Below are 21466 nucleotides of genomic sequence, written 5' to 3'. Positions count from 1 at the left end.
TGGGCTGAGAGCTGCCAGCCTCTACCCTGACCAGCCACTGAGTTCCCTCAGCCAGGACATGTTCCCTTGCCCAGAGCTGTCACTCGCCTTACCTGGTTGTCGATGCGCAGCTCTACCAGCGACGTGTTGCCCTGGAGCGCCTCGACAATAGCCAGGATACCTGACCCAGAAATGAAGTTAGATTCCACATTCAGGCTCTTCAGCGTGTTATTGACCTTCAGCATTTCTGCCAGGGCCTGTGGGCAGAGGTGGGCAGGAAGAACAGGCAGTCAGACAGGCAGAGGCAGAGCACTCCAGGGCAGCAGGGGTTCAGCTCCCCTCACCTCCAGGAGGGCTCCAGGAGGGTCCTGCGTGCTGAGCAGTTTCACTGCTGCCAGATGGAATTGCTCTGTGCAGAGTGAAGGGGCTTCCCCACTGCTGCAGGGGGATTATTGAACATGAGCATGCTGGAGGACACAGCAAAACCTTGTACAGACAAATCCGTAGGGCTACCCCTAAAGGTGACAGTCCCCACCAGCAGCTGCCCCGTGACAACCTCATGTGTCCCTCTTCTAAAGTCAGCATGGTGATGACAGGGATGCTGGCCAGCATTGCCCTGCCTCCATTCTGGTTGGGTCCGTGCCTGCACTGCATGGGGTTGAGATGCTCCCCATTATAGCAGGCAGAGAGAGGAGCGTCTACCTTGAGCAAGGGGTTCTCCACATCCAGGGTGTCCTCCCCAGTGGCAGCACAATCATATTAATGACTTTTGCTTCCCTCAGAGGGTAAGACCAGAAGTGGGCTGGAACACTCCCAACCCCCCTGACCTGATCAGATGATCTCATCAGATGATCTTACAAACTGTATGGGAAGATTCATCTATGGCATGAAAGAGAAGGAACAGAAGGTGATGCCCAAGTGGCAGGGCTGACCTGCACCCACAGCACTTGACCCCACAGCTCCCCTAGCCCTGTACAGTGCCCCTCGAGCCCTCAGCACCAGTGCTGCCTGCACAGGCTTCCTCCTCAGTCCAGAGTGCCTGAAATAATGTGAGGGCAGTACTCACCCTCCAAAAAGGCTTTTTTTCTAACAGGAAACTGGTGTGCACAAATGTGTGTGGAGGTAGGTAGGGGTGACCTGGGTGAATAAGAGCAAAAATTAGCTGCCACAGTGCTGGAGAAGTATGCAAAGATGCAGCCTGGAAGGTAGCATGAGGGCCAGGCAGAACACTGAGCACCTCTCTGCATGCCCACTGATATGTAGGATCATGCACAGCAGCCAGAAAGACCCATTATCAACTACAGAGGCCACACAAGAGAGTCCTCCTTCTGCACACATCTGCACAAAGGAATATGAGAAAGAGAGTTGGAGTAGGCATGTGCAAGGGGAGGAACAGGTGTGCACACAGCAGCACACAGCTTTGTACTAACAGAAAGAAATCTCCAGAGAGAGAGACAGAGACAAACTGCTTTTAGAAAATGCCACTAGGGAGTCAGTTCTTGTCTCATGCTCCTTTTCTGGGAGATCCTTGAGGACAAATAGGAGACTGAATGGGATTACAGGATTGCGCCCTGAAATCTCTGTACCTGAAAAATGAAGTGAAGGGACCAATGCCTGTCAGTTGCTGACTTTCACCAGTGCTCCTGAAACTGAAGCACCTGCACCAAACGCCAGAGGTGTGGAACGTGCCAAACATGACATAAGGTGCAGAACCAGTCAGTCAGTCAGTAACTCCAAAAACACCTTGCCTGAGGACAGCTCCTGTCACAACACTAAGATGATGAGCCCACAGCACTTACAAAAGCAACAGGATCGTTGCTCCGTGTCCCAACTATACTGAACTTCTTCACATACGTGTTGTTCTTCAGCGCTTCTGCAAAAGCCTTTAGAGTCGGGATGGGAATATTCTGTGAAAAGAAACGCAGACAGCCTGTGTTAGGCCATCATCTGTATGAAGGAATATGCAATACATTTAAAAGATACTTCTAATTTCTCATCGAGGTCAAATAACCAAATGCACTGAAGTAATTCAGGAAGAGGTTGATAAGTTCTCTTGCTATAATCAGCGTGGTCTGAGGAACATGGCAATGCCTTCATCCTGTGTCGTGCTCTGCTAAAAGCTCATTGCCTTGATTTGAAGCCATGTCTCTGCTGTTTGATTTAATCTCCCAGAAACTCAGCTATGTAGGAACACAGGTGTTGTGGGGAGGTAACCAAGGTCTATGAGCCTACAGAGTAATGCTCCTGTGCTTCCTAATACAGTGATAGCACTGAGTAACATTTATGTCTTGTTCAGAAAAGTTCCACCTACAGGGTCTGATCCAGAAAGGCCTGAAAGGATCTCCTTGTAACAGAAACCAGACACCTCTGACTGCTTATACAGCATCTTTCAGGCTAACATTTGCCATGCTAGGTCTCAGCAGAGAAAAAAAAAAATCCATGCTTCTTATTCTGTGTTCCTTCAAAATTAGTATTTTTCACTTATCAAGCACTTTAGATACCCTTTTCAAATGCACAAATTTTCAACTAACATTGTAAGTGGTATCCTCACCTTGGACTTCTTGCCACACCATTTGGATCCCACCATGTGGAATCACCATAACACAGAACCCAGCAGCTTACAATCTCCACTGTCACTCCTCAGTTCTCCGGACCACGTCCCAAAGTCATGAGTTCAACACACAAAAATAGTGCCTGCCTGCCTGCCAGACCCTCAGCCTTGTGTCCTCAAGGGACAGGGTCACTAGCCAAAATCAAATACATGAAAGTAAAAATATTTTTGTTATAGAAAGGTGCAGGTAGTATGGAAAAAATGTCTTTAATGTGCACATGCAGTTAACCATGTTCTTGCTGTTTGGCTATGCCATCATTCAACAGGCCCCATGGAACAGAAATTATATTTTTCAGTATGTGTATGTGTCCCAAAGGCAACATAAGAAGTGGTACTATGTCCTGATTTGCTTTCTACGAGAAGTAAAAGAGCTCCACAGAAGGGATGGGTGGGAGAAGGACAGGACCACCTGCAAGAAGGGAGGTTTCTTCATATTTTCATGGCAAGTGTCAGGATTGTGAAGACTTCCCCCCCCCCCCCATTTTATAACATACATAAACAGCCCCTCCACCAAATATGCCTGACTGAATCATCAAATAAACCTACAATGCCTTTAGCCAGATATAGCCTGGAGATGCATCACCCCAAATTTCCCTCAACACAGCTCCATTCTTCCAGGCACTTAAAAGGAGTCCTTTTGCTACCAACCCTGTGCCTTTGTCCCAGGTAACAATCCCTGTTGCCCACAGGGATGGGAAGCACTGGTGTTTTTTGTCGGGATACACTCAGTGTTATGGTACAAACTGTGCAGCAAAACAGGCTTGGTCTCTGCCTTCTGTGTATCAGATGTTCCAGCCTGTTATTAAGAGAGAAGGGTAGAAAGGAGCAAATACCATAATATTGTTAAGGTTGACTTCCTCAAGATCAGGATCATTGCTTTGTATTCGTTTCAGAGTTTCCTCCACATCTGTTGAGTTTGGTTCCTCATCAGGAACTGGTTTGTACTGTGTGGGCTTAATCACACCTGCAAAGTGAAAAGCAACACATATGAAAGCAAAAGCACCCTGAGCAGCTGTATCTTTTCTTTGGATGTGTGTCTCCTCTTCCAGAAGCAGAGAAGGAAGCACGGGAGATGGAAGAATGACCTGACAAACCGACATGAGATGAGAGGACCCTCCAGTGGGGGGAACCAGCACAGAACAGCCAGTGCCTGCTGCTATGTGCTTTCAAGGTCCAAATTTGGGTGACAGAAGACACACTGCTTCTATGGGGCTGTTGCCTGGGCTGTGTTAGCTCCCAAACGGCACCAGGGACGTGGCTGAGACCATGCTGGCTCTCACAAGGCAAGGATGCACCAGAGGTGGCCCCAGCAATCACAGGCTGCTCTGACATTCATGGCTCTAGCCTTCAGCCTAAAAATAATTCCCACTTTGCCTCTGCCGGCAGCTTCAAAGACAACTGCTGCAGCCTGCTAACACTCTAAATCACTTACTGTTGAGCCCTTCTTTGTTCACGATGGTGCTGCTCCCCAGTGCCTCATAGTACTGCTGGTTACTCATCAAGGTGTGCATGCCAAGGATGGCTATGGAAAAAAAAAAGGAGAACATGACTTATTGCAGGCTCCAAAGCCCAGAAAAGACACAGAGATGCTGTCTGGGATGGGAGTCTGTAGCGTACTACCCTTCCCTGCGCAAGCTTGGAACAACAGGCAAAGGTGGGATGAAGTCCCTTGACTGTTATAAATACACAACAGGGCTCAAATGTGCTCCCTTGTTTATTCCAGTGTAGCATGATTCATAGGAGAAGAGGAGCATCACCTTATGGACAACAGACAAACAGTCAAGGCCTCCCAGTAGCCTACCTGACATGTTAACACACAAAATTAGTGAGGAGAAGACAGTATAACACTCAAAAAAATGTGATTGGTGGGCTTTAATCCAAGGGGCCCAGTCCAGCAGGAGCCTGCACATTCTTGTCCCCCTTGCTTACCCAGGCATGTGCCACACACTACACCAGTCCAGTCTGTGAAATGGGCTGTGCCCCACACAGAGCCAGACCAACACCAAGGCAGCAACATGTGAGGTGACTGTCACCTGAAGTGTGGCAAAGCACACCATGTTTTCACCCAAAAACAAGCCTGGGGTCGTGATGTTGATCTTTGTACTCTTAGAAGCTGACATTGTGAGAAGCTAAAGCTCTGCTGGCTTGGTTGAAATGCAGAGAGTGATGGTGTGAACAAAACTCAAACACTGTAATAACCCAAAAGCCTGCTACTCACAGAAAGACCAAGTTTGGAAATAAACTGACTTTTTAAGCAACAATTTTTTTTTTAATAGCTATATGATTTTCTAAAGAAAAATGCAGACACAAGAATATGTGTTAAAACAAACACATCTTGAACAAATCTTGACCTCTGGACAGACACAGTGGTCAAAATAATAAATTTTTCCCTAAAATTCAAGTATGCCACTATGAAGGCACTTTGCTTTCCAATGAGCTGCTCCTCTTAGGCTTGATTGGCACTACTCTGTCACCATTATCTCATTGATTTGGCCAAGAAGTGCTGGAAGTTGCAGGACAAGGCTATCCTTGAAGCCCAATACATGAATAACATCTGTTATGGTGACAGCTCATTGTGACTCCGGGTCTGGGTTGCATAGGCAGGACACCCAGCAGCAAAGTGTGTCAATGGACTTCCCCACGGCCACAGCACATCCCCAACTGGATCTCACAGAGCCAAGAAGTCTCCATTTGAAGGTCTGAGTGAGATCGGGCACTTTGAGTTTGCTTGTTTGTATTTTAGCTGGCCCTTCTCTCTGTTGTGTTCCCACAGATGAAATTTTCAGGGGTGCAACACAGCTAAGAAAAGTAATTTGCAGGCTCAGCATCTTGGGGACACGCACACCCCCCAAAGCACAGCTTATTTGGGCAATGAAATCTCTCCATCAGCCAGGAGCATGAGTATCTGGACTGTAGAGAGAGGCAAGATCTGCTGTTATGACCACTCAGAGGCTTTGAGGGCTAGAGTTTGTGCTGGTAGGCAAAAGGGACCTGCTGTTTCAAAGTCTGGTGCTTACTGTGTATTCTCCAAAGAAACTCAAGCAGAACGAAGGCATCCCATTTCTGTCTCTCAGCTGACCAAAGGTAAGGGAGCCCTTCCAGGACTACTTGGGAGCCACCCTCCTGGCCTTGCCAAGGAAGGGATCCAATACATCACAGCTGACAATGATCCCTGCTAAACAGGCAGGACCAAAATGAGCTCCTGCTAAATGAGCCCTGCTAAACAGGCAGGAGCAAGGCTGTCACTGTCAATATTGAGATTTCAGGACAGCTTGTATCACATTGGTTCTTCTGCTGCCACTTCAAGTGGCAGCAATTGCAGAACAAGCTACCCTGAACAGCATTTCCCTGGAAAACTAATTGCTGCACAGACATGGAGAAAGGCAGATTTTATAAGATAGGGTTTTACAGGACTCAAGGATAATAGTAAAAAAGCAAAATCCAGAGATGCAATACTTGGCCAGGGTGCATATGTTGGAAGCCTTAATGTAGAAACACATTTCTAAGCCAAAATACAGTATTATGATGTAGATGTCTAGTTGGTGTACTTATTCTACAGACTTTCTTACAGACTTCTAGGGAGTGTGGAAGTCTGAAAGAGACAAAAGTAGAAGAAGAAGGAAGCCAGTGTCCTTGAAATGTTCATTGACTGTTAGAGCAGCAGGGCACATGTGAGCTCCGTAAAACACCATGGGGTGTCCATATGCTCTTTTGGTAGAGGCATGTCCTGTCCCAGTCACAGAGCTAAGTCCATGCTATGGGCTTCAGCAAGAGACAAATACTGACTGACTGCACAAATCCCAAGAAATGCATAGCTTTAAAAATATGTTGAAAAAGCTCTTTAACAAACAGCAGCCCTGAGTGTCCAGTGAAAGACGTCTCTAATCTGACAGTTCCTTTAATAGGTCCCACAGGAAAACCACATTCTCACTGCATCAGCTTGACTTTTCCTAAGGTTTGGTTTGAAAAAAGCATTGCTCTTGAAAGGATAGTGAGTGGCAGAGACAGAAGAAGATATCAAACAGCACACACTGTTCCCTTGATAAATTCTTCTCTCCCTCCTCAGCTTTGGTCCATACTCCTGATTAAATCACATGGGCTGAGAGTAACTCTTTTTAACAAAGAAACAAGTTCTGTCAGAACTGACAGCATTCAGATAAACAGCAAAAAATATAATAGCTCCTTTCCCACAAAAGAACAAATAAAAAAAACCCTGGTGGTTGAACTACTTGAACCCACAATTATTGTGAAACTATTTTACCAGCAATGTCACAGAGCTCTGCATCGGAGGCATTAGCAAGGGCTTCCTCCAGTTCCGGCTCCAGAGTCACACTTTCCAAAACAGGATCCATTGGCTTCTGCTTGGGAATCCAAGCTTTTCCTATAAATGCAAAGTGAGGTCACTCTCAGTATAGTTATAGCACCTATTTCACAGCTAGCTGTGCAGACACATCTCCATGGTGTGAGAGTAGAACAGTGGAAAGAACAGAAGGGGCACAAGGACCTAGAGAAAAGTAAGAGAATACACTGAATCCCTTCCCAGCTCTATCTGAGTCCTGCTGTGATGTGGGCCAGGAGGCACCTGCAGACACCTTCAGCTGTAGAGCTGGGCCCTTTCACCACTGCAGCAGGCTGTGTCTACAGAAGCCTGGTAGTACTTTCGTACAGGATCACGGTGTTCAGAGCATAGCGCCCAAAGCCACACACAGCAGGGCCCTGCAGGACTTCAGTTCTTTGAAAGCTGCACAAAAGGGGTGAAGGTTTGCCAGCTCTCACATGGACAAAGAGAGGCCAGTGGCCCAGACCCAACACTGTGCAGGATCAGTCCTGCCACTGAGACAGTTCCTGCTGCTAACTCCAAGTGCATGTTGGTAGAGCAGATGGCACATTAGTCAAAAGAGTGTGGAAAGGAGGTGGTGGAGGGTCTGGTAGCAGGCAGAGATGGCAGTTCAGTGAACACATGGGATGCAAGGAGGAGCAGGCTTGGGGTAGCTGATTTAGCTCAACCTTGCTGCAAAGGGCATGCCAGATGGAGACCTCTGTGCTTTATCTCCCAGGACAGCAAAAGGCCAAGGAACAGACCTTTTCCCTGCAATGCAAAGGTGCAAATCAATAGGTCTGGTTGGTAAAGCAAAGTTGTCATCTCAGCTGCTTGCTCATGGCCTTTTCCTAAGCGGGGTGCCCAGAAGGACAAGAGGCTGTGTGGTGAGTGGTGCAGCTCCAGCCCAGCTCTGAATACAGTGGGCTCCCTGGCACTCCCCAATCCCATTTCCCATGGTGATCACCAGACTAGCCACAACCCTTCTCTGCTGGAGCTGGTTGCATCCCGGGCATGGGGCAGTGGACAGGGTTGGTGGCACTGCATGGCTGCTCCCAGCTCACACCACTAAAGGGCAGTGGATCCCTTCACAGAGATGGAACGGGTCAGGTCTGAGATTTCACCCACCTGTGACTGCCCAAAAATAAAAAGAGAGTCTTGTTTTAACACACCACAGTAGAGAGCAGCCTGTTGGGTGAACCCAGTGCTGCTGAGATTCGAGTAGAAGGAGGAGGGCCCTCGGAGCATTTTGGAGCAATCCCCTCCCCTAAAATAGTCCAGGATCACTTCAGAGATAGCAAGTGCAAAATGCTTGGCCTGGCATGCCAGCCAGGACTATTTTTGTCCCTTCTCTGAAACCAGAGTAAGCAGCACCAAAGGGGAGAACAAAGATCCTGCTGCTCAGACATGTGTAGAAACAGAGGGGGCTAAATTTAGACTCAAGGAAGAAGCACCGGCACCTCAGGCTCCCCAGTTCGAAATGGAGGCTGCCATAAGCAGCCTTTTGCACAACAGCTCACCTCCTGCCTGTGCTCTGCCACCCTGACAGAGAGGGCAGGAATCTGCCTCCTGGGACACAGCTGCTCTCACAAAAATAGGCAGAGCGTCATGTGTGCCTGCAGAGCCAGGCATCCTCTGGGTACTCAGCAGCAAAATGTCTGCTCTGGCTTGGTGTGGAGATCTGGAACCCCTATCCCACAGGATGCATGGCTTGGGAGACTGCACGTACTGTCTGGTCCGTGCAACATCAGCAGGGAACAGGAGAAACAGGGCAAATTTAATTCTTCTGTCTTGCAGTAACTCCTTTCCTCACCTCAGTGTCAACAAAATTTCTGTGGTTTAATTCTAAGTTAATTTTAATTAACTGATAGTTAATTCCTAACTTTCAGAAAGTTTCGTGTCTCAGCCATGCTTTGTTATGAGATTGAGCTTTAAATTAAATGGTGAATGTAAACACAGTGTTTTATGTCATAATACAGCATGCATGAACAGCCCAACTCCTACTCTGTCCAGCAGCACGGCCAGGGAGAGCACTTCCCATGGACAAACTAGTAAATCACCCTCCAAATGTGGTGATTTATTTACAGCTCTGTCACAGCTGTGAATATGTAATTTACCATCTCTGGCTCACAGTCAATGTAAGTAGTGTCTTCCTCTCAACAGCGTGTTACAAGTGAAAATATGTTTAATGCATTTGAGATCACATCAGGCTGAAGCATAAGGAGTTCAGACCAGAAGCTGAAGACTCGAGATGCCTGAAATACCTCTGTCCCCTGCAGAGCACTGCTTCTACCTGCTGGGCTAGGGCATGTCTGAAATTACCAAATTAGTCTTCCTGATTGCACTCAGTTTATTCTTTTAATTTCTTTTTCTCAAGGAGTACTCTTTTTTCTTTTCTCCTCTTTTTTTTTTTTGTCTAAAAATACCACCTCAGGTTTTATTAAATGAACAGATTTAACACAAGCTCTTCCTAAGAGAGCCATATGAGTCTGTAAGGAGACCCCTTTGAGAAAGACCTCAGTTGGAAAACTTCCTCAATATACCTACATTTTCGTGCACTTCTTTTTTTTGACACAGGGCAACCATTCGTGTGAACAGCGTCCAACCAGATCATCTGCTGCAGAGGGACCATGGTACAGAGGGAGACACAACAGCAGAATAGAGATGCTGAGAAGCTTCTCAAACCCAGAGGCAAGGACTGACCAGCCTATGTCCCACGTCAGATGATATTCAAAGTGCTAATGGGAACAGGCAAGTTATTTGCATAATGGGTCATGTACGAGGAGAACAGGAAAAGATGCCAGAAGCAGAGGAAAGAGAAGAGGCAACCTTGCTCACAGGCCTCGGAGTCATGCAGAGCAAGAGTGCAGCAGCTGCTGTAGGGTACGGTGCAGGAAGACACAAACATGTGACCTGTAGGAGACTGGGAAGTAAAGCTGCAGTTGTCAAGAGGTGATGGAGGTTAGAAGGAAACTGTTGGGGCTCATCACAGCTGTGGAGAGCTGTGGAGTTTCTTTATGATGAGAAGCTCAGAGTGTTGGGATGGAGTGTGAAAGGAAACAGTGCAACATGGAGCACAGCATGCAGAGCTCACAGGAGGACAGGCCAGAGGAGGAGATAGAAGATGAAAGGATAGAAGACGATGTCTTCTCCAGAGCCTGATACAGCTGCAGTGGCATGGGGACAGAACGAGGCTGCATAGTGGTACAGCCTTCTGTCCTGTGCTTAACAATATATCAGGTAGTATCCAAATCAGCAGGCACAGAGACCTCTTGAGCACACCCCAGTTTATCAGGGGTTAGACAGCAGTGGTGTCAAAATGAAGTTTTATCAATGCAGGTTAGACACAACCCTTCTCCTGTGCACCCACTGTGCCTTCATCATGATGCACCCAGCATGGTGCAAAGGATGACCATACCTCTCTTTTCACCCGTGAAAGGAACCAAGTCTTCTCTGTCTTTAATGTCCTTTGCCTGCTTTTCTAGGTGGGCCATGAGTTCCTCCCTTTTGAATGGGCCAGTTGGTGGCTTCTGCGTCTGATCCCGCTGCCGGAGCCCTGCCGGCAGCAATGCATTCTAGACATGAAGGGGAGAAACACAGGTTATCTCTGCAGCCCACGATCCCCATCCATCAAACACTCTCCCCTCTCCACTTCCCTCATTGCACTGCCTTTCTTCCACGTTGCTGGATAATTTGCTTCTCCTTGTGTGAAAGGTTATCTCCATCCAGCCCCACTAATTCCCACATCATCCAAGACATGTGATGCTCCTTCCCTGCTCCAGTTTCAAATGCTGCCAAGTAGATATTCTCTGCAACTGCAGCTCCAGCCCTTTCCTCTGGGGGCTCTCAGCCATCTTCTCCCCCCCATATGAATCTGTTCAAGTGTCCCAACAAGAATCAGTTCAGTGAAATCTCATGGTCTCTCACAGAGCAGACCAGAGGTCATGGTGGGCCCCTCTGCCTTTCATGATCCCTCAAAAACTACAGCCAGGGTCTCACAGAGAAGGTCACTCGGTTGCAGAACAAGACCCCAGTGAACATCAGCCTGTTTTCAAGCTGCTTCCTTGTTATTCAGTCACATTAACCACCACGGGAAGTTGCTTTGTGCCTGACACATACGGCACGTAAACACCTGCTTATATTTAAATATAGAACAGCCTTAATGCAGTAAGACTATTCCCAGATTTGACACTAAGCACGTTCTTTAAAGCTTTACTGGATAGAAGTCAACATTTACTTTTTAAGACATTCAATGTGATGTTGAACAATGCAGTGATTTTTCCATGCCTGCCTGATAAAAGTAGTTCATTACAATTTAAATCTGTTTCAGTGACAAGCCTGGGAAGGAAAATTACTAACGAGAGGCAATTAGACCCAGGCAGCCTTGGAGGGCAACAGAGGAGAACTGTGTGAATGCCCAAGCAGGGAGGAATAGGAGACAGCTTGCTTCCTCAGGCTTCATGCTGTGAGAGGTCACCATGTGATCTTCAGGCTTAAACTTCTGCACTCAGACTACACCTGTACTGATAGATGTCCACAACTATTTTACCCTTCTGCACAGTATGCTGCCTGCCTCTGTGCCTGCTGAGGCAGCTGGAACTGAGGCAGCCCATCAGCCCAGACACTTAATCCTGGGAGCTAGCTTGCCACCTCTTAAATACTTTCCTATGTTGCAATTAAAAATACTGATGATGCAATCTACGCCTCTCATCATTTACTCCAGAAACACTAACTGCATGTTACAGGAACAATTTCTCACTTGGCAGTGCCCAAACTCATCATGTAACATTGCCATAACCCAGAGGCCTGCCAGTTGGCTCTGCACATCCCCTGTTAGGGCCATGGGACAATGTTGCCTCCAAAAACCTTTCACCAGCTTGGCACCAGCAGACCCCATGTTTGCATATATGTAGCTCCTGCTGATGTTGGGAGGTTGCTAAAAATAAATTGTCCCACTTTGCTAAACTCTGGGATTTGGCTTTCCGCCTAAATGGAAGGAAATACAGACCATTTGAAGTTTGTTACAAAAACCCCAAACCCCAACAACCTACAAAGCATTCCCTCCAAGGTGCCCTGATCAGAAACAGAGATCCATTTTCTGCAGGTTTACTGCCCTGCACCAGCACTGGCTCATATCGGTGCTACAAATCACAGTGCTCATCACATCTGAGCACACACACTGGGGAAAGAGCAGGAAAGCAGAAACAAAGACACACATCTTGCAATGGCAAAAATTTCTTCTGCTCACCTGCAGTCAGTCTCTTCCACTCTTGCACTGAGTACCAAGGATCCCAAAGGATCTGCCAAGGATCTCACTGAAATAGAGATTACTAATGCAGTCCCTTTCCCCACAACTACAGAGATTTATCACCTAGCAAATCTTGTTCAAAAGTTACTTACATCAGGATCCAGCTCTTCCAGTTCATTCTCTAACTTCCTGAGCTCCTCCTCTGTCAGAGCTCCAAGGATCTTGTCTTCATCCAGGTCTCGGTATTTTTCTAGCTCCTTTCTGTAGGACATCTTAGAGGAGTCTTGTGGATCTCACTTTTATGCTGAAACAGAACCTGAAATGAAAACAAGAAGCGTTAACACTGAACACGTGAAACATGACACTGTAGCCTGTCTGGTTGGGGAACACTGAATACCCCAGACCTGCAAAAGATTTATGCTTAAAGCACAGATGATTTCTAAGACAGGCCAGATTGCTCAGGGCTCCTACAAGCACTTAACAGCCCATGGTGATGAGAGTGGCACAACTGCCAGCAGCTCATTGCCCCATTCATGGACTTAAGGGGCAGCACAGAGGAGGAACTTCGTACAGGGCCCTGGTTAGAGATGTTTTCCTGCAAGCAGTGCTGTATGTTACTGAAGTGTCCTAGGCATTTATTTCCCTGAAGGACAGTAAACCAGAAATCATCAATAAACCAGAAGTCAGCAGGTCTCATGTCCTTACGAGCCCCCAGTAACACCTCCCTGCACTTGGCACTCCAGATAACATTGTCACCAGATGGGAAAACAGATTTGTAGCACCACTGAGTACCTCTGAGCCCTGCAAACCTCCATGAGGCTACAGTGCACAGAACTTCTGCCTGTGCTTTAAAGCCACAAGGAGATCAGGAAGTATTATCCACACATGTCCAGGAGGCTGCCAGTTAAACGTGCTGTTTAGTGACCCACCTTCCCTGAGACAACACATTTGAACAGCTGCTGGCTAAGCAGATGACCTGTTTGCTGCTGCATGTTCCAAACCAACCCTGCAGGAAGAGAAGTGTGACTAACATAGTGAATGGCCTACGTGGATAATCCCTGCTGACCCAAAAGTTTGGCCCACATCTCCCAATACAAAATGCCATACACAGTCACACACATGTAACTGGACCTATGCAAGCAAAAAGACTGTAGAGGACCTTCTACAAAGGTCACTGTGTTTAATATGTGCAGGTGGGTCAGAAACACACTCAGTACAACACACAAAAATGTTCCAACTCTGCTCTTTTGCTGACAGTCTCCTGTTCCATAGTACCGTCTGTACATTTACAATTTTTTCGCTCAGTTTTTGTGGAGAAAAACTGAACTCTAGATAATTTAAAATTACTTTTCCCAAAGTTTTTCTGTTCTCTTGAATGACATTTACATTAAAATAACAGTAAGGCCTCTGCATTTTTTAAGGAGTCAAACATCTTTCAAATTTCTATAAATGGGCTCTTTTCAGCTCAGTGGAGCATCAGAGCCCTACTCCAAGTCTCATCTCTCAAGCTTTGCTTGTCCTCTCAGGACAGATTATGCTCTTATGATCATCACTCTTCATTAGTGGAGAAGTTTCCTTATACAGGTTGCAACACAGTTGCTGCTCTAGACAGGAAAATTATCTTTAGCTTGGTCACAAAAGGGCACAGTAACACACATATTCTCGCTCAACAGCAAGCTCTTAAATTTAGAGCTGTCATTTGGTCAGACATTTGGTTTCCCACTGGTGTGATGGCAATTCCTGCATCACTTGCATTCCTGCCACTCGCCACTTAGGAGGTGAAGCATCAGGAGATGGTGCCTCCTGGATGAGAGAAACAGCCCCTGAAGCTCCCAGAGTTGGGAGCTGAGAGGGTGAAACCCAGCTTTTCATTGGGCTGGTTTGCTCCATGAAGTGACCATCAGCCTGTGGGCACCGGAGTCCAGGGCAGCAGGAGGATGAAGGAGGAAGCACAAGTGATGGGACTCCATGGGTTTGGCTAAATGAGGCAGTGGGGACCCCCACACGCCTGTGCTTTACCAATGCCCTACAGTAGTCAGTGCAAGGCTCCTTGAGCAGTGAGAGTGGCATGCAGCAGTCGTGCAACCACATACCAGTCAGCCAAGGAGCCACATCCAGCAGCTCATCCCCTGCAAGACTGCCCTTCCTGCTGGCATAGAGAAGGGCAGAGCCTTTATCGCCATTACCCATAAACACTGATGTGGGAGATCCTAGAAAAGCAGCCTGGATTTGGATCTGGAGCTGTGCTGCACCACTGCAACCTTAGACCGAAGTGTACAAACCACAGCTAATCTGCATTTCATGTGTGATTTTTAGTTTTGACCATTTTGCCGTGGAAGGAGCTGGAGCTACAAGCAGGCTGGAAGGCAGAGAATAATCCACCCCAGGCTGCTAAATTTCCTGTAATGGCTTAAAATACCTACACCTGCCACGCACATGGCAATCTCTGTCTTGGCTGCGTGAGCACAACTACTCCCAGAGGCAGCTGCAGTCCCTTCCCAGCAACCCAGCGTAGTCTGCAAGTGTGGCTTATCTGGGACCAGAGCGCAGCCCCCACGGGGCTGACCTTGTTGTCTCGCACCAGAAGGACAGAGATGTCAGCACCGAGAGGCGAAAGGCAGGACAGACGGCGGATGTCAGTGCACACAGGCAACACTTCTGGAAAACGCTTCAGGTTTCAAAGCATCTTGCAGAGATATGAAGCCGGGGCTGCATATAGCAAAGGCCCTGAGGGTTCAGGACAGGTGCAGAGCCTGCTGAAACACAGCTGAAATCCCCGTGGGGAGAATTTCGTTTGCCATCTACCCCAAACAGAGCTGCCGGGAGGGGACCGTGCCCTCGCAGCCTTGCTGGTGCAGCCGGATGGTGCTGGCACCTCGCACAGCTCCCGCAGAAAGCCCATCAGGAGCGCTGCTTGACGGGAGCACTAGTCCTGCCCGCGGCAGCAGGACATTCTGTACTGCTCCCCTGCCTGTTGAACGAGCTGTTCAGCATTGTGTCCTCCAGCACAGCCTCCAGGACCAGTATGTTCGCTGGCTCTCCCTTATCTCTACCTCCCAGCCCTCTTCTACCCTATCTTGCTAATGAGTGCTGGGAGAAAAAGCAAAAGAGCCCATCTGCTGTAAATGGCAAGAGGGCTTTGCACTGCCAAAAATAAGAAAGCAGGTAAATTCTGCCTAAGCACAACTGTTTTAGTTTACACAGCGTACTGAAACAACCACTCCCACAAACAGCTCTCCCTGACTTGTGCTAGGGTACAAGCACAGCTTAACACAGGTCCTGCCCCAACTGAGCTCAAACAAATGAACAAGATCCTCCAGCACAGCTGCAGGGTTATGTTCAGATTTTAAATCCACAAACTGCTAAACATTCAGGGAAGAGTTAACTATAATTCACCACAAATCTCCGTCAAATCTATTTGCAATGCTCAAATAAGATGGCAGCTCTGATTTTTTGTTATTTTTCATTAAACCTGCCACTTTTCATTCATTCAACTAAGGAGGCATCACAAAAGAATACACAAGTAATATGCAGAAACCGTACAGGACCGACACTATTACAATTTTAAGACCTCAAAACATTAAATTTCACATAGACTACCAAGACAGCAAGATATTAGGTCTCCTTGGTCAAAGTACTTGTCAAACACGTGAGATGACAGCTCAAACACTAGCACTTGGTAAGTCTGAAGAGTACATAGGTGGGAACCCATGATGATCATTAAAATTGTTAAAGGAGAAAAATGAAATTGGTTGGGAGAAAGACACAGGTCATCTACAGGGAAGACTGTTCATGTCATGAATATAGGAAAACAAAACGAAACAAAGGCAACATTTATGATTATGAGGGGGATCGAATAGTTTCTTTCTGAAGGGTCCAAATGTGCTGAACAAATACACGGACGCTGAAAACAAGCAAAAATGAAAAGCATCCTGTACAATACTGGAAATAATTACTGAATCACCACCAAAAGGCAGAGAATGGGAATCCTGCGTACTCTGGCCCGCGAGAGAGCCACGACTGAAAAAACTAACATCCCTGCCTTAGACAACTCTCAAATCTAGTGCAAAACTTTTTCTGTGTGCTGAAATTTGAAAAGAGACCAAGGGGCTTGTTTTTCGGCATAAAGAGGTGGCCAAATGTCACCAACTTGGATATTGATGATTCTTGGAAAAACTGCCAAGTTTGAAGGCAGAAGTCTATTAAGGATAAAAACTGTTTTTAAGCAGCAATGGAGGCAGGAATTAATCTTGTGGCTTGAGAACAATTCCTATTTGACTCACAGAGGATTTTGATTTATGAGGGTTTTTTTAATAGCTTAAGTATAAACGTGAGTCAAAGTTCAGAGCTATTATTTTTGCAACTTAAAAATAACAAACCAATGTCAACCAACCCCTCTGCACTTGCTGCAATTTCTCTTTTTCCTTTTCTTTGATTTGTAGCATAACTTTAAAGATAAATGCCAGAGTTTTTTGCTGGGTTTTTTGGTTTGGTTTGGGTTGGATTTTCTTGAGGAACTACACATAGCTCAAGTGACCATTTCCTATAAACTCAACAGAAATTAAGTACTTTCTGTGCATACACTAGGACCTCAATGAATCACCCAGGTGTAGATCCAAGACTCATGCTGTGCAGATGAGAGGAGCAAATCAGCTCCAGCTGGTTCCTAAATGAAAACTGTGTTTTTATGTGGCCTATCAGTCCTCTGGGAAACCTTAAAGCCATTAGCTAACCCTCAATGAAATCTCATGCAGGACCCAAACCCTAATTTATTGTCCAGCTGCACACGTGCAAAGGGTCTGTCAGCCTAGAGTTCTCCTTTGGATGACAGTCAAGGAATGAAGAAGAGCTGGGGCATTTGCAGGGAGGTCTAAGGGAAAGCAAGGGATACCAGAATCACTCGGAGAAGGGGTAGCTGTAACATGTGGTAGAGCTGGGGCAGACACAGTAGGGATGAAGGATGAAAAAGTCTCTGCTGACTCTGCCCCTCATGGGACAACTTTCAAACCCTGAGCTTGCATCCCAGCACAACTGGATGCTGGTGTGCAAGAACCTGACTCCACAGCCACCTCGATGTTTGAGTCACTGAGCAACCCAACATCACCAGTTCCTTGGAGTTTCAAGAACTGACCAACAAATTATGCCCAGATCCAGTAGCAAGAGAGGAAAAGATGAGTATCAGCTTCTACTGAGACCACACCTAAAAACATGAATCTGTGTGAATTTTGCAAAACCCAGTAGGAACTCAGAGCAGAGTAGAGGAGGAGCTGGATCCATCCCCAGTGTCAAAACACAGCTGTACAGAATCATAGTCTTGACCACTGAGTTCTTGCCATCACCAGTTACCCTGCTCATGAGGGATGTCAGTGCAGTTGTGCTGCTACAGGAATGGTCTCCTCCTAACATACAAGTACAAACATCACACCTGGACCCCACAGTCCCTTCTCTGGTAGACATAACCAGAGCCTAGTAGTGGCCTTACAAGTGATCACTTGAGATACAGGCATTCAGAAGTTTGTCCCATTTCAAATGAACATTGTTTTCCCTAAAAGTCAAGTCTTTGGCTTGGACAAATCAAAGGATGGTAAATATCTAAAGCCAGGCCTTTAAGGGAATGGTCTCCTGCACATTTTTTTGTAGATTCTTTTTTAGGCAGATCTCATTTTCTCAGAGAGAGAGGAAAACATCTTTTTAACAAGCCATAAACACAGATCCAGGCTGCAGCATTGTTGTTGGCCTGCTGGGGCTCTGCATCACCGCCTTGAACGCACAAGATGTTGAAACCTCTTGTTAGAGCTACAAGAGACTTCCTATGGACTCTGCACTGGACTTGCAGTCCAAGCTGCACTAGAAAATATCTAGCCAGGAAATATAGATGGGAAAAATAGGTGGGCATTCCCCTCTGCTGAGCTCCACTGAGGCTGCAGCTGGATGCTGCATCCAATTTGATGTCCCCTAGCAGAAGACAGGTCTTCCCAAGCTGCAGAGTCCAGTACAGAGCCATCAGGATGGGCAGGAGGCTGCAACACATAAGCTGTGAGGAGAAATAAAGGGAACTGGACTTTTTCAGAATTGAGAGGGGAATGCTGCAGAGGGATGTAATTGCAGTCAATCTGTCACGCACTGCCTAAAGGGAAAGGGTTTCTAAAAACAAAACAGGCTTTCCTTAGAGGTGAACATCAGGGGCAACAGAAAAAGGCTGAGGCAAGGGGAAGCCTTCTTGGTGGAGAATTGGTACAGCCCTTAGATGGGGATCTGAGAGGTGGTGGAATCCCCATCCTTGGGTATAAAATGCTCAACTAGTCAAGGCCCAGGGGAAACTGATCTAGTTATGGGGCTAGGCCTGCTCAGAGGAGAACACTGGACAAGGAACTTCCAGAAGTCCCTTCCCAATCAAACTTTCTCTGACTTGGACTCTAAAGAATGCACAGGTATGTCCAACTGTCCAGGTTCCTCCTCTGAACACCAGGAAGTTACACAGGATGGGAACTGGGCTGAAAGCTGACCCCCTATATTTCACAAAAACTTGTTTTCTGCACTCATCAGTTTGAATTCTGATTCTAGTTCAACACAAGAGGGAAGAGGGTTTAGTTGCCTTTCCCCTGAAACAGTTAAACCACTACTAGTTCCGACATGACTGAAATTCTCCTTGCTCCTGCAGCATGACAGTGAGTCACTCAGCCTCCAGGAGACCATCATAGTACCCTGTTTTTCAGCTTTCTCACACTGAGAGCCCTTGTGCAGCTTGTGGAGTAGCCAAGCATCATCTGGAACAGTTCTCAATAAAACAGAGCATACAAGACAGTTGATGGCCCCAGCCCCTGCTCAGCAAGTAATACCCATCAGGCATATCTTCATCTCTTAGTCTTTCCAGGGCAGAGCTGGCATTGCTAGGACATTTGTGCCCTGGATGAGGAGAGTGAACAGAGAAAAGACAGGGGATATTCCAGATGGTGAGAAGCTCTGTCTTGTCAGACTCAGAAAGCAGAGCTCATCATACACTCTCATTGCTTCAGGCAAGCCAGCCATCAACTAGAAAGACTGAGGCCTCAGCCTCCTGGCAAAAAGCTCATGCCTAAGCAAATCCAACAGGGAATCTGCTGGCCCTTCAGGAAACTCAGACTTCCCCAAGGAAGGTCTAGATATCCTCTGGTTTGATAAAAATCTCCCAACCAGCAGCTGTAAACCTGACACCCTGAAATTCACATTTGAAGGGAAACATCTGGAAGAAGGCATTTTGTATCTATTAAAGTACACCGTAACTTCTGCCTCTGTCAGTGACATGCCAGCCATGCAGAACAAATGACGCCATTTGGAGTCATCCTCACCACCCAGAACCCTGCAGCAATGAAGTTCAATAGGCTGTAGACAAGACTTACTGATGATGCCACATCATTCCTATAGGTATCCTCATGCCAGAGCTGACATTCCCACCCTTGCACATGACAGCTCCACAGCAAACAGCTTGTTGTCTGACGTCATGCACACTCTAGGGAAGGCTCCCTGTGCTCAACCAAAGTGACCTCTCCCTTCATCCACTGGTGCTGAGAAAAGTCTTATGCTGTTTGCCCACTCCTGGTTCTTCCTCTCAGCTTACCCAGGTCCTAACCCGATATTCAAAAAATGTCTGTATCTCCTGGCCCTCCTCTTGCCAACACTCCTGCAGCCTGCAAGCCACGCCAGTCAGTACTGGCTTTTACCAAGAGGTCTTTCTCAAGCAAATAGCCTGGATATCTGGTGACCAGGCCAAGACCTGCCAAAGTCTCAGCACAAAGCATCCCAGCTGTATCTCCCCCACTTTGCATATTTTTAAGGCATACGCTTGTAAGCACAGTTATGTGTTCTCCTATTTGGAGTGAGGTTCTCTCATGCACCTGGCATGCACTTAGTTGCTTAATTACTAATCCCTATGAAAAGTGCGTGGGCACACTTAAGTCATTAGTGACACCGAGCACTCAGTTCCTGCTCTGTAACTTGAACCTTTCACTTGGAAACTTTGCAGCCAGCGCAATCTCCTCTGAAAAGGGATCCTGGGTTTCTTGCCTGAGTTTCTGTTAGTCCTCAAATGGATACCCCTGTTCCTCTGGCAGGGGACCCGACGGGTGTAATGCCTTGTACTCAGCAGTGCCTTGGATCCTTTGACAGACAATGGGCATGCCAGACTGCCAGGCACAAAGCACAGCAAGCTGTTAGCAGTAACACACCTGTGTCTGCATGTCCTGATCCCACCCCACTGCTAGTGTGGCTGAAGCAGAGGGAATGGAAGCGAAATGTCCCATCATTGGTACAGCCAATAAGCCCTGGATAGGCTGATGCCCAATGAATACTATAGCAAAATGAGAATTCTGTAGCAAAAAAAGATTTCCAGCAGAAATGAGTGTGTGGTGTACACTGTGCTACAAATCTGAATGAGGCACTTAACAGAGGCGAGGCCATCACACAATCCTCCAAGGCCTGCAGAAATGAAGATACCACCTCCAGCTGGGAGAGCTACTTAAGTGCACAGTGCTTGAATGGGGAGTAGAATTCTGGGGATTCTGGGGAAGCACCACCTCAACCTTGCTTCCATGTTTCTCCGCAGGTTGCAGCCAGCAGGGATTTTATGTACACTTAAAAACAACCTCAGCCACGTGGCTGAGCACCCTTCTGGCTCAAGGCCGGATACCCACGGAAAGATGTAACACAAGTAGAGAGGACCTCCACATAAGGGTGGAGCAGCTGGCCTAGAAGGGAGGCAGGGGGCAATGGATTCTGTCCACCAAACCATCCATGAGCATTTCAAAAGCAGAAGCAGACAGATGAACACAACAGGACGGCACATCAGTGGGGAGAGAAGCTGTGTCTATCAGAGTGAAGAAATGTTAACTTTGGGACAGGCAGCACCTTTCAATCAAAGCAGACAAAGTACAGCCATGGAAAATATGGCTATTTCAAGCTGGACAAAGTCTGGCCATGGAAAATACACCACAAGGACTCAAGGAGTCTTTCCTCCCGCTGATTTCTACTTTTCCCTTACAAAAGCAGCACAGATTTGTATTGATCCGTTATCTGGAAAATAATTTCCTAGAAGAGCTCCCAGGACTACAAACACAACAGCAGTAAAAAAGAACTCAGCGCCCTTTGCAACCCGCTCAGCGTGGCGCAGGGCTCTCTCTTCCCTCCCCCGCTCCAGCACCCCCGATCCCCGCCGGGCTCTGCCGCGGACACGCGTGAGCGCTGCCGGCTGCCATCCATCCCAGCCCGACGCCTCTCGCCGCGGGCTCCCGGCTGCTCCTGCCGAGGGACACAGCCGCCCTCATCCCGGGGACTC

General features: G+C 47.3%; 1 protein-coding gene across 1 annotated transcript in view; it reads right to left on the bottom strand.

Annotated features, from left to right (window-relative positions):
• The window catches only part of TMOD1 (tropomodulin 1), a 25252-nt gene that overhangs the window by 3257 nt on the left and 529 nt on the right, over window positions 1–21466 (bottom strand). Inside the window, exons 2-8 of the mRNA XM_027663699.1 lie at window positions 12309–12472; window positions 10327–10483; window positions 6852–6971; window positions 4023–4112; window positions 3424–3554; window positions 1779–1886; window positions 93–236 (exon numbers count right to left, since the gene is read on the bottom strand). Coding sequence (XP_027519500.1) covers window positions 93–236; window positions 1779–1886; window positions 3424–3554; window positions 4023–4112; window positions 6852–6971; window positions 10327–10483; window positions 12309–12428 — 870 coding nt within the window. The 5' untranslated portion in view covers window positions 12429–12472. The remainder of the gene's footprint in view (window positions 1–92; window positions 237–1778; window positions 1887–3423; window positions 3555–4022; window positions 4113–6851; window positions 6972–10326; window positions 10484–12308; window positions 12473–21466) is intronic.

The sequence above is a fragment of the Corapipo altera genome, unplaced genomic scaffold, assembly GCF_003945725.1.
Source record: "Corapipo altera isolate COAL_440 unplaced genomic scaffold, ASM394572v1 61129, whole genome shotgun sequence".
Taxonomy (NCBI): domain Eukaryota; kingdom Metazoa; phylum Chordata; class Aves; order Passeriformes; family Pipridae; genus Corapipo; species Corapipo altera.
This window is presented reverse-complemented; position numbering and strand designations above follow the sequence as displayed.